General features: G+C 40.6%; 1 protein-coding gene across 1 annotated transcript; it reads left to right on the forward strand.

The window, feature by feature from the left end:
- Window positions 1-13,792: 13,792 nt before the first annotated feature.
- Window positions 13,793-18,260, forward strand: LOC123044021 (ATP synthase subunit gamma, mitochondrial). Its single transcript, XM_044466640.1, has 9 exons — window positions 13,793-14,084; window positions 15,091-15,134; window positions 15,217-15,369; window positions 16,081-16,194; window positions 16,258-16,385; window positions 17,149-17,271; window positions 17,382-17,501; window positions 17,707-17,828; window positions 17,971-18,260. The coding sequence occupies exons 1-9, from the start codon at window positions 13,978-13,980 to the stop codon at window positions 18,038-18,040; spliced, it is 981 nt and encodes a 326-aa protein (XP_044322575.1). The 5' UTR covers window positions 13,793-13,977; the 3' UTR covers window positions 18,041-18,260.
- Window positions 18,261-18,685: the final 425 nt, after the last annotated feature.

Below are 18,685 nucleotides of genomic sequence, written 5' to 3' on the forward strand. Positions count from 1 at the left end.
TAAGTGAAGAGAAATAGGCAATCCAAACTTCAAATGATATAAGTGAAGCTCATGAAGCATTCTATAAAGCCATACTCAAAAGATATAAGTGAAGTGCATAGAGCATTCTATAAATCAACCAAGGACTATCTCATACCAGCATGGTGCATAAAATAAAAATGAAAACTAAATGCAAAAGACGCTCCAAGATTGCACATATCGCATGAACAAAACGAATCTGAAAACATACCGATACTTGTTGAACAAAGAGGGGATGCCTCCCCAGCATCCCAAAGCTTAGACGCTTGAGTCTCCTTGAATATTTACTTGAGGTGCCTCGGGAATCCCCAAGCTTGAGCTCTTGCCTCTCTTCCTTCTTCTCACATCGAGACCTTCTCAATCATCGAACACTTCATCCACACAAAACTTCAACAGAAAACTCGGTAAGATCCGTTAGTATAATAAAGCAAATCACTACTCTAAATACTGTTGCAAACCAATTCATATTTTGTTTTTGCATTGTGTCTACTGTAATATAACTTTTTCATGGCTTAATCCACTAATATAAATTGATAGTTTCATCAAAACAAGCAAACTATGCATCAAAAATAGAATCTGTCTAAAACAGAACAGTCTGTAATAATTTGAACATTCACCATACTTCTGATACTTGAAAACTTCTACCAAAATTAGGAAAAATAAAAAATTTGTATAGGAAGATAGTGCAAAAATAATCAGAACCATTTGACGTTCGAGCTAAAAATGTAAAACCGCGCACTACAGCCAAAGTTTCTGTCCTGCACCGTACAAACCATCAAGCAAATGTAAACATCCTAAAGGCAAACCTTGGCACATTATTTTTATAATACAATGGAATTGTACAAGGGGATAATTATTTTTATTGAAAAGTTTCTGTAATCAAGATTCACAAAGTTGTCGTGAGCATGAACAAAGTTCAAGGAGCTCTCCCACTTCAACAGTGCTTGTCTTTCTCACTTTCACTTTCCTTTTTGAAATATTTTTGGGTTCCCCTCTTTATTTTTGTTGTTTTTAAACTATATGAAAGCACTCAACAGAAATAAATGACTCTCTAAAACTTCCGGGTTGTCTCCCTGGCAGCACTTTCTTTAAAGCCATTAAGCTAGGCATATGGTGCTCAAGTAATGGACCCACCCGGATCCCAAGGTATATCAAAGCCAATTTTAATTAACAATGATTTGTAATTTAGTAGTGAGCACAGAGCAACATATATCAAGCAATGACGAAGTCTAACTCTCTTCCTATGCATCGGCATGTCATAAAAGAACAACTCATGCACACCTAGTAAAGGCCAATGCATAGTATAAGCAGTTTCTTGCAATTTTATCATGTTGGAAACATAGAGAGGTGGAGATATAGTTCCTCTCTCATAATAATTGCAAGTAGGAGCAGCAAGCACATGCATATTATATCTATCAAAATCATCATGTGCAACGGTAAAAGGAAACCCATCAATATAATCCTTAATAAGTGAAAACTTCTCTGATATAGTGTAGTCGGGAGAATTCAAAAAGATAATAGGACTATCATGCGTGGGTGCAATAGAAACAATTTCATGTTTAACATAAGGAACTATAGCAAGTTCATCTCCATAAGCATCAAGCATAGCAAGCATCATCAAAAAGGGATATTTCAAAAGAATCATAGGGATCATAACAGTCATCATAGCAATCATCCTTTGATAAGCACGAAGGGGAATTAAACAATGTATGAGTTGAAGAGTTACTCTCATTAGAAGGTGGGCACGGGTGATCAATCCGCTCTTCCTCATTTTGTTCTTCACTCTCCTCCTCATCTTTTTCATCCAATGAGCTCACAGTGTCATCAACTTCTTCTTCCATAGATTCCTGCAAAATATTAGTCTCTTCTTGGACAACGGAGACTTTCTTAATAAGTGCATTAATTTCATAATTGTATTCATAATTCTCATAGCAATATTTGAGGATAGCTAAATTTTCAGATCTATAACAAGCATCATCAATATCATCAAACTCTTTAAACATAGATTCAATTTCATAAGCACCCATAAAAGCAACAAATTCTTCTATTTGTTCCACATCATAGTAATCATATATACCTCTAGCATAAGAAGCCAAGGTTTCATTATCATTAAATTTGCATGAAAAGGGGAGGTGTGGAGAATTCATCCTAGAGCAACAAGTATAATCATATTCCGAGCATAGTTGTCTAGCATACCACTTCAATATATAAATTTGATCCCACAATAGTTTCCCTTTTTGTGTCAAGCGATAATCCCTAAAGTATTCACGTTGATCCAACGTTACTCCCATTACATAATTAAATGGGGTTTTCTCAGGAATATTAAAGTAGTACATAATATCTTTCACATAACTAGCATCGAGGGTTTTAGCAGGTTCCCCATCTCCATGAGTAGCAAGTACACCTAATTTTTTTGGTATTTCGTGTTCCATATCCATAAATAAAGATAAAGAACAACTAAGAACAGCCAATAAGAATTACTTAGTGATAAAGCAAACAAGCACACACGAGAATATTCACCCCACGCTATTGCTCCCTGGCAACGGCGCCAGAAAAAGGTCTTGATAACCTAGGGGATCGCAATAGTTTTCGATAAGTAAGAGTGTCGAACCCAACAAGGAGCTAAAGGTAGAACAAATATTCCCTCAAGTTCTATCGAGCACCGATACAACTCTACGCATGCTTGACGTTCGCTTTACCTAGAACAAGTATGAAACTAGAAGTACTTTGTAGGTGTTGTTGGATAGGTTTGCAAGATAATAAAGAGTACGTAAATAAAAAGTAGGGGCTGCTTAGATAAAGAAACAATAAAGTAAATATAGTGAGTGTGGAAAAGTGGTGGTAGGAGTGGCGAAATTGCCCCTCAAGCAATTGACTACTTTACTAGACCGATAGCAAGTATTATGTGGGAGAGGCCACTGCTAGCATGTCATCCCTGACTTGGAATTCTATGCACTTATGATTGGAACTATTAGCAAGCATCCGCAACTACTAATGTTCATTAAGATAAAACCCAACCATAGCATTAAGATATATTGGTCCCCCTTCAATCCCGTATGCATTAATTTCTATGCTAGGTTGAAGCTTCTGTCACTCTTGCCCTCCAATACATAGTCCTATCAACATACAACTAACCCTATGGTGTGATCCATGCGCGCGCTCATATGATGGGCACCAAAGGACAACAACATAACCACAAGCAAATTAAATCAATCATAGCAATTCATCAACCACCGATAGGACAACGAAAATCTACTCAGACATCATAGGATGGCAACACATCATTGGATAATAATATGAAGCATAAAGCACCATGTTCAAGTAGAGGGTACAGCGGGTTGCGGGAGAGTGGACTGCTGTAGATAGAGGGGGGAAGGTGATGGAGATGTTGGTGAAGATGGCGGAGGTGTTGGTGAAGATCGCGGTGATGATGATGATGGCCACGGCGGCGCTCCGGCACCACTGGAGGAGGGGGGGAGAGGGGCCCCCTTCTTCCTCTTCTTTCTTGACCTCCTCCCTAGATGGGAGAAGGGTTTCCCCTCAGGTCCTTGGCCTCCATGGCATGGGAGGGGCGAGAGCCCCTCCGAGATTGGATCTATCTCTCTGTTTTTCTCTGGTTCTGCGTTCTGTTCTGGCTCTGTTTCACCATTTCGTGTATATATGGAGATCCGTAACTCCGATTGGCCTGAAACCTTCGCCGTGATTTTTTTCCAAAAATTAGCTTTCTTGCGGCAAAAGAAGAGTGTCAACCGCCTTACGGGTGGCTCACGAGGGTAGGGGGCGCGCCCAGGGGGGGTCAGGCGCGCCCCCTACCTCGTGACCACCTCAAGCACCGTCTCGCGTGGATTTTTCTTCCGGAATTTTCCAAATATTCCAAAAATAAGCTCCGTCCGTTTTTATCCCGTTTGGATTCCGTTTGGTATGGATATTCTGCGAAACATAAAACATGCAACAAACAGGAACTGGCACTGGGCACTGGATCAATATGTTAGTCCCAAAAATAATATATAAAGTTGCCAAAAGTATATGAAAGTTGAATAATATTGGCATGGAACAATCAAAAATTATAGATACGACGGAGACGTATCACACCACCAGTCCAAGTTCCACCAGATTCATCTCCGCCACCAGTCCTAGTCCGAGTCTAGTATTTTGTTACTCTGTTTTGGATTTCCAGATCACGCCATACTCCGAGTCGTGACAGAGTAGGACTCCCGAACGGTCGTGCTACCCGAAGTAGAAAAATAGTTCCAGTTTCAAAAAAAACTAAGTCTAGAAAATTCTGGCTAGGCAGTTTTTAGACCGTTTTTAGACTTTTTCAAAAAAATGTTGCGGAGCAAAAAAAAGAGGAAAAAAGTGCAAAGAAAAAAAGGAAAAAAGAGAAAAAAATCACAGTGTGCTCCTCCATTGTTTACGTGCAGCGCCATGATTTTGTTAGTGTTCTAGGCTCGTGTCTCTAGCACGGTCTAGCCTAGGACCAGCACAGTACTGTCGTTGAGCGTCTATTCACCTTTGCATCTCTGAATTGATTATTGCTGACCCTTTTTGCTACCATATTATAAGTCTTCCCAGCTCCACATACATCTACGTCATGCATTTGACTCTCCCTGGTAATCGCTCTATCCAAGCTTTGAGAGTTTTGACTACGACGGTTGCCGATCACTTCCTACTGCTGGGTAAGAACTGGTAAGAATTTGAGACTTGCTTGACGGATTTGTGGCACCCACCACCACCTCTTGTTAGTAGTCTGTAGGATCATATTCTTGTGTGTTTCTACTGCTGCTAACCATGGCAGGATCACAAGCCGACGAGACTGATAGGGAGAACATGACAAATAAGGAGTTGCATGATAAATTTTAGCAAATGATCAGTGGACAGGTGCAAGATGTGCTAGACAGATTTGAAGAGGCCATGGAGAAGATAGATGGCATGGAGAAGATGTTCGAAACAAAGCTTGATAACAAGTTTAATGAATTGCTCGCGCGTCTTCCACCACCACCACCGGCTGCAACTAACGCACCTCTACAACAACAACAACAACAACAATGACGACGACGACTACCTCCACATCGCGAAATAGCCCTCCGCCGAGCGAGCCGTGTCCCTCTTGCGCCTGGCCAAACTGTTGGTGTTGTCGTTGATACTTCTGTGTCTCCTGCTGCTGATGCGGAGGAGGATGATTATGCGGGAGATTACGAGGATGAGGTTGATCAAAATCAGAACTACGTGCAACCACCAGCACCACAACCACTAGGTCGTCCACATGCAAATAATGGCAATGGTAGGGCTCCCCCTCGGGTACGGGATCATGATCATCTCCCTAAACTAAAATTGAATATTCCACCATTTGAGGGTAGATATGTTCCTGATATATATCTTACTTGGGAGTTAGAAATTGAACAACGATTTACATGTTTACAATATCCTGAAGAAAGACGTGTTCCTGCTGCTGTTTGTGCTTTCACTAGCTTTGCATGTGTTTGGTGGTCTGAACATTGTAGATTATATCCTATTCCAGCTACATGGGCTGCTTTAAAAACTGCTATGCGTACTCGTTGGGTTCCACCATATTATCAATGTGAATTAATTTAAAAATTGCAGTGTTTAAGACAAGGAAAAAATTATGTAGAAGAATATTATCAGGAATTACAAACTAGCATGATTAGAGGTGGTATTGTTGAGGAGAATGAAGCTATGCTTGCATGTTTTATGGGTGGATTAAATAGAGAGATTCAGACCATTCTAGAGTATAAGGAGTATAATAATATCACTCGTTTATTCCATCTTGCTTGTAAAGCTGAACATGAAGTGCAGGATCGACAGACATTGGCGCGAACTAACTTTTCTGCAGGTCGATCTTCATCATGGACACCACGTGCATCCTCTACTTCCACTACACCAGCACCTCCATTAGGTGCCACCTCCAGCCGTGATACAAGAAAGCAGGCACAACCACCACTATCTGCCAAGAGCACACCTGTCGGGCCTGCGCACAGCTCTTCTTCTTCCGTGGCACCAACAGGGCACACAAGTGATATTATTTGTCATCGTTGTAAGGGAAGAGGACATTTTGCGAGAGAATGCAAATCTCAGTGTGTGATGATTGCTACTGAGAATGGTGGGTATGAGTCCGCTAGTGACTATGATGAGGAGACTTTGGCTCTTATTACACGTGACGAACACGGTGTAGATGATTTTGATCATGAGACGCAATACATGGCTCCTGAAGACGCTGGCAGGTATGAATGTTTAGTTGCTCAACGTGTTTTGAGTGTGCAGGTTACTCAAGCTGAGCAAAATCAGAGGCATAATTTGTTCCATACAAAGGGAGTTATAAAGGAACGTTCTGTTTGCGTCATCATAGATGGAGGGAGTTGCAACAACTTGGCTAGCATGAAGATGGTGGAGAAGCTATCTCTCACCACAAGACCACATCCACATCCTTACTACATCCAAGGGTTCAACAACAGCGGCAAGGTTAAGGTAACACGTACTGTTCGTGTGCATTTTAGTGTCTCTACATATGTTGATTATGTTGATTGTGATGTGGTACCCAAGCAAGCATGTTCCTTATTACTTGGCAGACCATGGCAATTTGATAAAAATTCTGTACACCATGGTAGAAACAATCAGTATACTCTTGTTCATGAGGATAAAAATATTACTTTGCTTCCTATGACTCCTGATTCCATTTTGAAAGATGATATTAATAGAGCTAATAAAGCAAAACAGGAGCAAAATAAGAGTGAAAATCAGATTGTGGCAAAAGAATTTGAGCAACAAATGAAGCGATAATAAACCATCTAGTCTTGCTTCTGAAATTGAATTGAAAAGTGCATGTTTACTTGCCACTAAATCTGATATTGGTGATCTAGATTTTAGCAAATCTGTTTACTATGCTTTTGTGTGCAAAGAGGCATTATTTTCATTCGAGGACATGCCTTCCTCTTTGCCTCCTGCTGTCACTAACATTTTGCAGGAGTTTGCTGACGTCTTTCCACAAGACGTGCCACCGGGATTACCACCTATTTGAGGGATTAAGCATTAAATTGACTTAATTCCCAGTGCATCATTACCCAACCGTGCGCCATACTGTACCAATCCAGAGGAGACGAAGGAGATTATGCGTCAAGTACAGGAGCTTCTCGACAAAGGTTATATACGCGAACCCCTTAGTCCTTGTGTTGTTCCTATCATTTTAGTGCCGAAAAAGGATGGTACGTCACGTATGTGTGTTGATCGTAGAGGCATTAATAATATTACTATTCGTTATCGTCATCCTATTCCTAGGCTAGATGACATGCTTGATGAATTGAGTGGCTCTACAATATTCTCCAAAGTTGATTTGCGTCGTGGATACCATCAAATTCGTATGAAATTGGGAGATGAATGGAAAACAACATTTAAAACTAAGTTTGGATTATATGAGTGGTTAGTCATGCCTTTTGGGTTAACAAATGCACCTAGTACTTTCACGAGGTTAATGAACGAAGTTTTACGTGCTTTCATTGGACGATTTGTGGTAGCCTATTTTGATGATATACTAATTTATAGTAAATCTTTGGAGGAACATTTGGAACATTTACGTGCTGTTTTTATTGCTCTACGTGATGCATGTTTGTTTGGTAACCTTGGAAAGTGCACCTTTTGCACCAACCGAGTATCTTTTCTTGGCTATGTTGTTACTCCACAGGGAATTGAAGTTGATACAGCCAAGATTGAAGCTATTGAGAGTTGGCCGCAGCCCAAAACGGTCACACAAGTGAGGAGTTTCCTTGACCTCACTGGTTTCTATAGGCGTTTTGTGAGAGATTTCAGCACCATTGTTGCACCTCTCAACGAGCTTACAAAGAAGGATGTGCCTTTTGTTTGGGGTACCTCATAGGAAGAAGCCTTCACGGTATTGAAAGATAAGTTGACACATGCTCCTTTACTCCAACTTCCTGATTTTAATAAGACTTTTTAGCTTGAATGTGATGCTAGTGGAATTGGATTAGGAGGTGTGTTATGACAAGATGGCAAACCTGTTGTATACTTTTCTGAAAAATTGAGTGGGCCTAGTCTTAACTATTCTACTTATGATAAAGAATTATATGCTCTTGTTCGGACCTTAGAAACAGGGCAACATTATTTATGGCCCAAGGAATTTGTTATACATTCTGATCCTGAATCTTTGAAACACATTAAAAGTCAAGCAAAACTGAATCGTAGACATGCTAAATGGGTTGGATTCATTGAGACTTTCCCTGATGTCATTAAACACAAGAAGGGTAAAGAAAATGTTATTGTCGATGCATTGTCTCGTCATTATACTATGCTTTCACAACTTGACTTTAAAATATTTGGTTTGGAGACCATCAAAGATCAATATGTGCATGATGCTGAATTTAAAGATGTACTGCAGAATTGTAAGGAAGGGAAAACTTGAAACAAGTTCGTTCTTAACGATGGATTTGTGTTTCGTGCTAACAAGCTATGTATTCCAGCTAGTTCCGTTCGTCTTTTGTTGTTGCGGGAGGTGCATGGAGGAGGATTAATGGGACACTTTGGCGTCAAGAAGACAGAGGATATACTTGCTACACATTTATTTTGGCCAAAGATGAGACGGCATGTTGAGCGCTTTGTTGCTCTCTGCACTACATGCCAAAAAGCTAAGTCACGACTCAATCCTCATGGTTTATATATGCCTTTGCATGTACCTAGTGTTCCTTGGGAGGATATATCTATGGACTTTGTTTTAGGTTTACCTCGAACAAAGAAGGGGAGGGATAGCATATTTGTTGTCGTGGATAGATTTTCGAAAATGGCACACTTTATACCATGTCATAAAAGCGATGATGCTATTAATGTTGCTGATTTGTTCTTTCGTGAAATTATTCGCTTGCATGGTGTGCCAAATACTATTGTTTCAGATTGTGATACTAAATTTCTTAGCCACTTTTGGAGATATTTATGGGCTAAGTTGGGGACTAAACTGCTTTTTAGTACTACTTGTCACCCCCAAACTGATGGACAAACTGAAGTAGTCAATAGAACATTGTCTACTATGCTTAGGGCTGTTTTGAAGAATAATAAGAAAATGTGGGAAGAATGCTTGCCTCATATTGAATTTGCTTATAATTGTTCATTGCATTCTACTACTAAGATGTGCTCTTTTGAAATTGTGTATGGTTTCCTACCTCGTGCACCTATTGATTTGTTGCCTCTTCCATCTTCGGAGAAGGTTAATTTTGATGCTAAAGAACGTGTTGAATTGATTTAAAAATGCATGAGTTAACTAAGGAAAACATTGAGCGTATGAATGCTAAATATAAACTTGCTGGAGATAAGGGTAGAAAACATGTTGTGTTTGCACCTGGAGATCTTGTTTGGTTACATTTGCGTAAGGATAGATTTCCTAATTTGCGCAAATCAAAGATAAGGCCACGTGCTGATGGTCCTTTTAAGGTGTTAGAGAAAATAAATGATAATGCATATAAACTTGAATTGCCTGCAGATTTTGGGGTTAGTCCCACTTTTAACATTGCAGATTTGAAGCCTTATTTGGATAAGGAAGATGAGCTTCCGTCGAGGGCGACTTCATTTCAAGAAAGGGAGGAGGATGAGGACATCAATACCATTGTTACACCCACAACCCCTGCTGCTATACATACTGGACCAATTACTAGAGCTCGCGCACGCCAATTAAATTATCAGGTACTTTTGTTTCTTGGTAATGATTCTAATGTTCGTGAGAATATGATGTTGTCTAAATTGGATACATTTGTTTTGCTTATAAATGAAGGGCCTCGCATGGATAAGAGGGATGAACATTGGAGCAAGACTAAGCATGGAGGTGATGACATGCGCAAGGGGATTAAGAACGGAGTTACAAGTGATGATTTCAGGACTTTGAAGCCACCATAAGAAGTGCATGAAGCCTTGGACGAAATATAAAAGATGCCACTTTATAAATTTCATCCAGAGGCTATTCTAGGTGTTGCGTCACCTTATTATTGGGCCAGGCCCATGTATTTTCGAAATACTTAAGTATAGGCTGTTTTTAGAGTCCGTATGTGTGGGGAAACAAGAGTTAGGGTAGGTTTTGGACCCCTCCTCCAAGGGACACGAAATTCCCCCCTCTTCCTCCATATATACAGCCCTTAGGGCGTCGTTTAGACTTTGGGTTTTGTTTAGATTAAAAGTTCGCCATAGCTGCAACTTCGCGTACTTCGTTTGTGTCCAACGACCAGACCAAGACATCACAGAACCCCACCTTCATTAATAAATCTTTCCTCTTTTATTCGCAATATCCAGATTGCAATCTCAGTTTCTTGCTTGTTCTTCGTTTGCTCGCAGGAAATAGACCCTCGTGGCCAGGTTGATCGTGCTCCGCGTGGTCAATAACCCTCGGAAGTTGGTTTAGCGATTGCTAAGGCGCGACGTCTTCGCACGTTCGTAGTCGGATCGTCAAAGTCGACTCCCACAGAAAACAATATATATCTCATCAAAACATCAGGACACCTTTGTCTCTATCAAGCACAGTATATAAAATGTTTCCTTACCAATTTTCACTTACCAGAGGCGCTTCACTCCCGGGCAACGGTGCTAGAAAATAGCCTTGATGACCCACAAGTATATGGTATCAATTGTAGCTCTTTTCCATAAGTAAGAGTGTCGAACCCAACGAGGAGAAGAAGGAAACGACAAATGGTTTTCAGCAAGGTAATGTCTGCAAGTGGTGAAATTGTAAGTAACAGAGTAGTTTGATAATGAGATGTTTAGTAACGAGCAAGTAATGATAATAGTAACAAAAGTGCAGCAAGGTAGCCCAATTCTTTTGAGGCAAAGGACAGACCAAAACGGTCTTTTATGATAAGCAAGGCGTTCTTGAGGGTGCACGGGAATTTCATCTAGTCACTTTCATCATATTGATTTGATTCTTGTTCGCTACTTTGATAATTTGATATGTGGGTGGACCGGTGCTTAGGTGTTGTTCTTACTTGAACAAACCTCCTACTTATTATTAACCCCCTTGCAAGCATCTGCAACTACGTTAAAAGTATTAAGGATAAATCCTAACCATAGCATTAAACTTTTCGGTCCAATCGGTCCCTTACGGAATAGCGCATAAACTAGGGTTTAAGCTTCTGACACTCTCGCAACCCATCATCTAATAACTAGTCCACAATGCATTCCCTTAGACCCAAATATGGTGAAGTGGCATGTAGTCGACGTTCACATGACACCACTAAGGGAATCACAACATACATACTATCAAAATATCGAACACATATCAAGTTCACATGATTACTTGCAACATGATTTCTCCCATGACCTCAGGAACAAAAGTAACTACTCACAAGTGATAAACATGCTCGATATCAGAGGGGTATTAAATAGCATAATGGATCTGAGAATATAACCTTCCACCAAATAAACCATATAGTAATCAACTATAAGATGTAATCAACACTACTAGTCACCCACAAGCACCAATCTATAGTTCCGGCACAAACATTGAACACAAGAGATGAACTAGGGTTTGAGAGGAGATAGTGTTGTTGAAGATGTTGATGGAGATTGCCCTCCCCAAGATGGGAGAGTTGTTGGCGATGATGACGGCGATGACGATGATTTCCCCCTCCGGGAGGGAAGTTCCCCCGGCAGAATCGCTCCGCCGGAGGGCAAAAGTGCTCCTGCCCAAGTTCCGCCTTGAGACAGCGGCGCTCAGTCTCGAAAGTCCTCTCCTTATTTTTTCTAGGTCAAAATGACTTACATACCAGAAGATGGGCACCAGAGGTGGGTCGAGGGGAGCATAACCCACCGCGCCTGAGCTCCCTAGCACGCCCAAGTGGGTTGTGCCCACCTGGTGGCCCCCTCTGATACTTATTGGCTCCAATATTCCTCATATATTCCATAAAAAATCTTCGTAAAGTTTCAGCTTGTTTGGAGTTGTGTAGAATAGGTGGCCTGACGTAGCTTTTCCAGATCCAGATTTCCAGCTGTCGAAATTCTCCCTCTTTGTGTGTACCTTGCATATTATGAGAGAAAAGGTATTAGAATTACTCCAAAAAGCATTATTGTGCATAAAAACATCATAAATAATAGTAAGAAAACATGATGCAAAATGGACGTACCAGACATCCCGCCAAAGACGCTTATGGCAATGACGAAACTATGCAAAGGATTCTCGTGGTGTGGAAAAGACAAGGCCAATGGTGGAAATTGTGCGGTGGCATGGGATACCGTATGCACACCAAAGTGGGTAGGAGGACTAGGATTGCCAAACCTCGGGTGGTTAAACTGTGCTATGTAGGCAAGATGGTCATGGTTGCAGCATACGGACCCCTCACGGCCTTGGAGTGAATTCCAAATCAAGGTGCCCAAGGAATCCATGGAACTGGTCAGGGCGGCTGCCAACACCACTGTAGGTAATGGCCGCACGGTCTTGTTCTGGGAGGATTGTTGGCTTTAGGGATACTGAGTGCAAGAGCTACCACCGGGGATATACAGGGATGTGCCGAACAAAATCAGAAAGATGAAAACCGTACAAGACACGCTAACGCATGGTTCCTGGGCGTGTGACTTTGGCCTTGAGCTGACGGAGGAGCAGCTGCTCGAGTTCTTCGATATATGGGACCGCACAACCACGGTTCAACTAGACGATGAGATCCCAGACACAATATCATGGGCGTGGGAGAAGGACGGATGTTTCTCAACAAGATCAACATATGCCGCCAAGTTTTGGGGAAAGGAAGTATCCCAACTGCAAACTTCACATGGAAATCGCGAGCCCCCTCTGATGCAAATTCTTCTCCTTGCTAGCCATCAAAAATAGATGCCGGACGTCCGATCGCCTAGCGCGAAGGGGTCTACCCCATTAGGACAAGTGCCTGTTCTGTGATCAGCACGACGAGACGATCAACCACTTACTCCTCCAGTGTGTCTTCTCGTGATAAATGTGGACGATAATAGGCACGACGATGGAGTCGCCCACGTACGCACCCACCCAACTGGACGTCCTGACAGATTGGTGCACCAGCAGGACAAGCAATCGACATTCAGACAAGGACAATAGAACGATCACCATGTTGGGTATGTGGACACTATGAAAGTATCGAAATGCAATCGTGTCGACGGTGCAACACCCTCCTTACATCGGGTCATCGGGACCAAACACTTGGAGTGTAGGAATTGGAAGCGAGCGGGTTTAATCAAGGACGACCTTGACCATTTCATAGTGGAGCTAGCTAGGTGGATTAGCACGAGAGATGAGTAGGCCAACTAGGCCGGTTGTGACCGGGCAGAGTAGTGCTTGCATGCAATTACTTGTAACACTATTTGTGAAGGGTTTCTTTCACCCATTTCTCTTCTTTAAGGTCTTCTTTGGTTCATAGGATAGGAAAATCGTAGGAACAGAAAAGTCATAGGAAATGAGATGACATGTATCTCAAATCCTATGAGTAGGAGTAGGAAAGGAGATGCCCTTTGATTCACATCATAGGATTTTTTTTTTTCATTGAGTCTAGACTGATGTTTATTTTCCTATGGAATGTGAATGATAGAAAGAATTCCTTCATAGAAATAGGATTCCATTTCTATAAACCAAAGGACTCTAAAAGAATTTTTTTTATAAAAATCCTATCCTATGAAATTTCTACAATATTCTTCTAAACCAAATGAGATCTAAGTAGATGATATGCACACTCGTGCATATTTCAGAAAAAAGATAGATCACTAAAGTAGCGATCTAATAGGAGTATTTTTTTTCCCTGAATGGTAGATGCTCTAAAATTCTATTACAGGCACATTCTGCCTCAGCCCCTTTTAAAGAGGCCCTTCAATGCTACTGTAGGGCTCGTCCGCCGCCGCAACCCCTCCTTTTCCCATCGAGTTTGTTGAGGCGAAGCGAACTCGCCTAGCATTTGCAAGAAATTCCAGATCCGCAAAAAGCAGAGAGGAACAACTCCACCGGCGATGGCGATGGCGATGGCGGCCCTAAGACGCGAGGGGCGGCGTGTCCTCCTCAACACCCCCTCCCCGGCAGCCACCATGGCTGCGCTCTCCCGGGCTGCCTCCCAGTCGTAAGATCCCCATCCATTTACTCCTTCCCGATCTATCCTCCGCCTATATCAGTGGTTCTCTAAATATCCGGTCGGTCTGGCGATAGATCTGATCACGTGTTCTTCGTCAAATCAAAGTTGACCTCCGAAATGCGAGGCGCGTCTGGCCTGTGTTCTGCGAATGTATGGCGCCTTTGCGCGTCTGTTTGCTGACGGTAGTTTGGGTTAAGGATCCGTGAAAGGTTCGTTAGGGTTTGAATTATCTTGGGAAAATGATATTGTAAATGGGATTCTGAATTTCTATCTGAGGAACGCTTACGATTTCTTGTTGGATTGTGTAATGTGATGATTCTTCTCGTGGTGTTGTGGTGTTTTTTTTTGTTGTGTCAGGGATACAAGATTTCGGACCATTTCTTTAGGTAATGGATGCGAGGAGACAAGAGTCATGATTGTTTGGGATTCACCATCATTTTATTTGATGCCGTTACTGTCCAAAGATTATGGCATTATGTTATATTGTGCTTTCTTGCTTCCAACTGTGAACCGTGCATTATGCTGATAATTTGTGTTTAACTAATTCTTGAAAATTTATGTGTTTAATCCTCGCTTGCTATGCAAAGGTATGACATAATGTTTGTTTTGTGCTCTCATGCTACCAATTGCCAATTCTACATATTCTGCTGAAAAGTTGCCGGCTTAGTGCTCCCGTGCTATGCAAAGGCTGATGGCATTATGATTGTTATTTGCTTTCACGCTACCATTTGTAATTGTTGCATATTATGCTCCTAAGTTGTGGCCCACTAGTTTTGTAAAATATAATGCGTTGAAATTTACTGGTTTGAAGGTAATCAGGGCTTTGTTAATTTGGTTTCACTTTCTACACACAATGCCGTGCTTCCTGTGAAATTATTTGTTTGGATTACTTCAATATTCCACCATTTATTTGACAAATTCAAAGCACCGTTCAGCTGTTTGCATGATATTTATGTTAATGAGAATGTGACTATGTTGCATTTTGACCCTTCAGGCAGATTGCTCCGCTTGGTGCACGGTCGATCTCAACACAAATTGGTTAGTATTTTCATTCCAACCTGTTCTGTATTGCGTACATGGAATGGTGTCGTATTCATTGGCCTGAATTAATGATTTTCAGTGAGGAACCGCATGAAAAGTGTCAAGAACATCCAAAAGATTACGAAAGCAATGAAGATGGTTGCAGCATCAAAGCTTCGTGCTGTTCAAACAAGAACTGAGAATTCACGTGGTCTATGGCAGCCATTCACAGCTCTTCTTGGGGATGCTCCTAGTATGTCTAAGCCATCATGTCATATCTTATACAATGCTTATTTTAGCATCTGTTCTTTAATTGCCAACAGTCTTGTCCATTGTTGCTAATGGACTGGTGGCTGTTCCTGCATGTTAGGAGACTTGTTGAACTCTTGAGTAATTATTTTAGCATGTAGATGTAGAAGGTCCAAATGATGTTAGGTGTAAATTCCTAATTTTGCATCTGCATAGCGCCTATCTTGCCTATGAATTCAGCTATTAAAATACAAGTCATGTGACATTAAAATTCTACCACTGTACTCACACTCCAAAAGAGTTTTCAATTGTATAAATTTTTGTGACATATAACTCATATTTTATTAGTTAGTTGAGCTCTGATTTTGTGGGGGGCTTTTATATGTGGACCAAGGGATTAGTGATTGAAAGACACGGGATATATCTTTAGTTTCTTCGTCATAAACATCTAATACATTCAGTAATTCAGTGACCCACAGTTCTTAATTAATAAAGTAACTCATGATGGAATGGGCTCTTTTGACACCTTAGATCCAGTTAGATCTTACAACACAAACTTATCAGATGCTGTTGTTTTGTTCTTTTTGCAAGACCATGAATACTATTCTTGCAGATGATAATGTATCAATTTCTTAGTTCATGTTTTGTTCTTCTTGCAAGACCATGAATATTATTCTTTTTCTTGGGTGGTTAAAATCTTTGATACAAACATCAGGTGTAAATGTCAAGAAGAATGTTATTGTAGCCATTACATCTGACAAGGGTCTCTGTGGTGGTATCAATTCTACATCTGTTAAAGTCAGCAAAGCACTCCAGAAAATGACTTCTGGTAATTTGGTTCATGGTTATATTTTGTTATTATATGGCTATGGCTTATAACTCTAGTAATCAGGTCCAGAGAAAGAAAGCAAGTATGTCATATTAGGAGAAAAGGGGAAAGTTCAACTCATCCGTGACTCCAGGAAGCATATTGAAATGACAGTATCTGAGTTGCAGAAAAACCCTATCAATTACACACAGGTAACTGTTTTCCGGGCTTTTAATTTCTATACATTTGCTAATTGCAGTTAATTATGTGAACATGTATTTTAGTTGGAGAATTTGTTTTAGACCTTGTACCTTCTAAAACATTAGTACAACAGAGCATGCCTCTATCCAAGTATTTTCTTTTCTGCAGTTTCATGTAGATGTAGGCTTTCTGAGTTGGCTTATTTGTTTTGCAAGTATTGTTGATTCTAACTGCATGGACAGCTCCCACATAAGCATTGTTGGTTTAGTCACACACATAAGCATTGTTTGTTTGCAGTGTTACTCTTCATTCCTATTTTGGTTTGAAAAAAATCTTAGGTAATCGCAATGCAGCTGACTGATTCTACTTAACATAATTTGATCCACTTCTGTTCACTGAGCATGCATTAGCATTTCAAGTAGTTTACATTAGCTGACTTTCGTTTAAAGTGTTCTTTCATATTTACCAGTTTCTTATTCTTAGAATAGAAGGCACATGTGTTTTCCAGGTTTTATCTATGACCAACATGTAGTTCAACAGATATTTGATACTGTTAGAAACTTCACTTACAATGAAGCATCACTTACGTATCACATAATTTACAGTGTATTATAATGTTTGACTAACTGTTAGTCAAAGATAAAATAATGAAAGTATCTCTGCCTTGTATCATTGGACGGAGGGAGTATCTAATTCTGGGATCAATGGAAGGTTTATGTGTATATTTTCCCTCTTTGTGTGAATGTACTGGTTCTAAAATGATTTTTTTCCCAGGTTGCTGTGCTGGCAGATGATATCTTGAAAAATGTTGAATATGATGCTATAAGAGTTGTTTTTAACAAGTTTCAGTCTGTCATTTCATTTAGGCCTACACTGGCCACAATACTGTCCCCAGAGGTGGGTGCTCGTTCTTGAGGCATATATGAATTTGTGCTTCCATGACTCGTGCTCGCTTAATTTGTTACCGACTAAGGTAATGTTGGCTTCAATTCTCCTCTTTTTGGTAGGTTATGGAGAAAGAATCAGAATCTGGCGGGAAGGTTGGTCAGCTGGATTCGTATGAAATTGAAGGAGGTGAAACAAAATCAGAAATCCTGCAGAATCTTACCGAGTTCCAGTTTTCTTGTGTAAGTCGTGCGTCATTGCTTGACCCTTTTGTAGTTTCATCAATATTTGGGGATGATTTCTGTGGCATTGCTCTATCCAAATCAAGTTCCAAGTTATTAGCATGTTAGTGTAAGCATTTCTTGGATAGCACAAAAAATATTTTTGTTGAAATTTTGTTGCCACGACATTGTTGATAATGATGTTTGGAATTTGTACTCTTGGCAGGTTATGTATAATGCTGTTCTAGAGAATGCGTGCAGTGAGCTTGGTGCCCGTATGTCTGCTATGGACAGCTCCAGCAGAAATGCCGGTGAAATGCTTGACCGTCTTACACTGACATACAACAGGTTACCCTTCTAGCTTTCAGTAGCTTTCAGATTTTCAATGCATGAATACATTAATCTAAGTAAAAGTATCACTTAACACATCAGCATCAGACAACATATATGTAAAAGGTGGGCGAGGATTCACCCTGTTTTATCTCTGCAGGACACGTCAAGCATCTATCACTACTGAGCTCACTGAGATCATATCGGGTGCCTCTGCTCTTGAGGGATGATGATGAAACTTTATGCCCTCATTTTTTTTATTTTTCTGTTCCAATGAAGGCCACTTCTAATCTAAAAACAGCCTTTTGCATTCTCCTGTGAGTGGATCTGAGCATCAATAATTAGCCTGAATACAGGACGGATATGCCTTGTCGCGCTATCAACCTTGCTTCGTTTTGTTCAAAGTTCAGCAGATGTCCATTTATAATTTGAGGCAGCCTTTGTTTTTTCCGTGAGCGGATCTTTGTTCTAAGTTGCAATAATTAGCCTGACTAAAGGAGGTGCTTTAAGAATATGACTTGTCTTGTTTTGTCCAAAGTGGCATCATGAGACCGCTTGTACTCTGAAATGAAGCAATAACACCCGAGCACTTTTGATCCACAAAGTAGCAAAATGGGTAACAGTTGTAAAAAGCTTGGAGCACTTTTGTCTGATCCACAAAGTAGCAGGCAACGTGGGACAAAGAACCTCACCAGCCAATCAAAATTGGCGGCTGTCGTGCCCATTGTTCTCACTTTTAGTGAAATTTCACTAATTTTGGTACATACCTGCCTTTCGGTCAATATTTCAGCAATTTCAATAGTGTGCAGAATTTCAAATCATTTTTAAAGTTATCCTTGGATTTTTAAAATGTTTGGTTTGATCTCAATCAAATT

This window comes from Triticum aestivum, chromosome 1A (assembly GCF_018294505.1).
Source record: "Triticum aestivum cultivar Chinese Spring chromosome 1A, IWGSC CS RefSeq v2.1, whole genome shotgun sequence".
NCBI lineage: Eukaryota > Viridiplantae > Streptophyta > Magnoliopsida > Poales > Poaceae > Triticum > Triticum aestivum.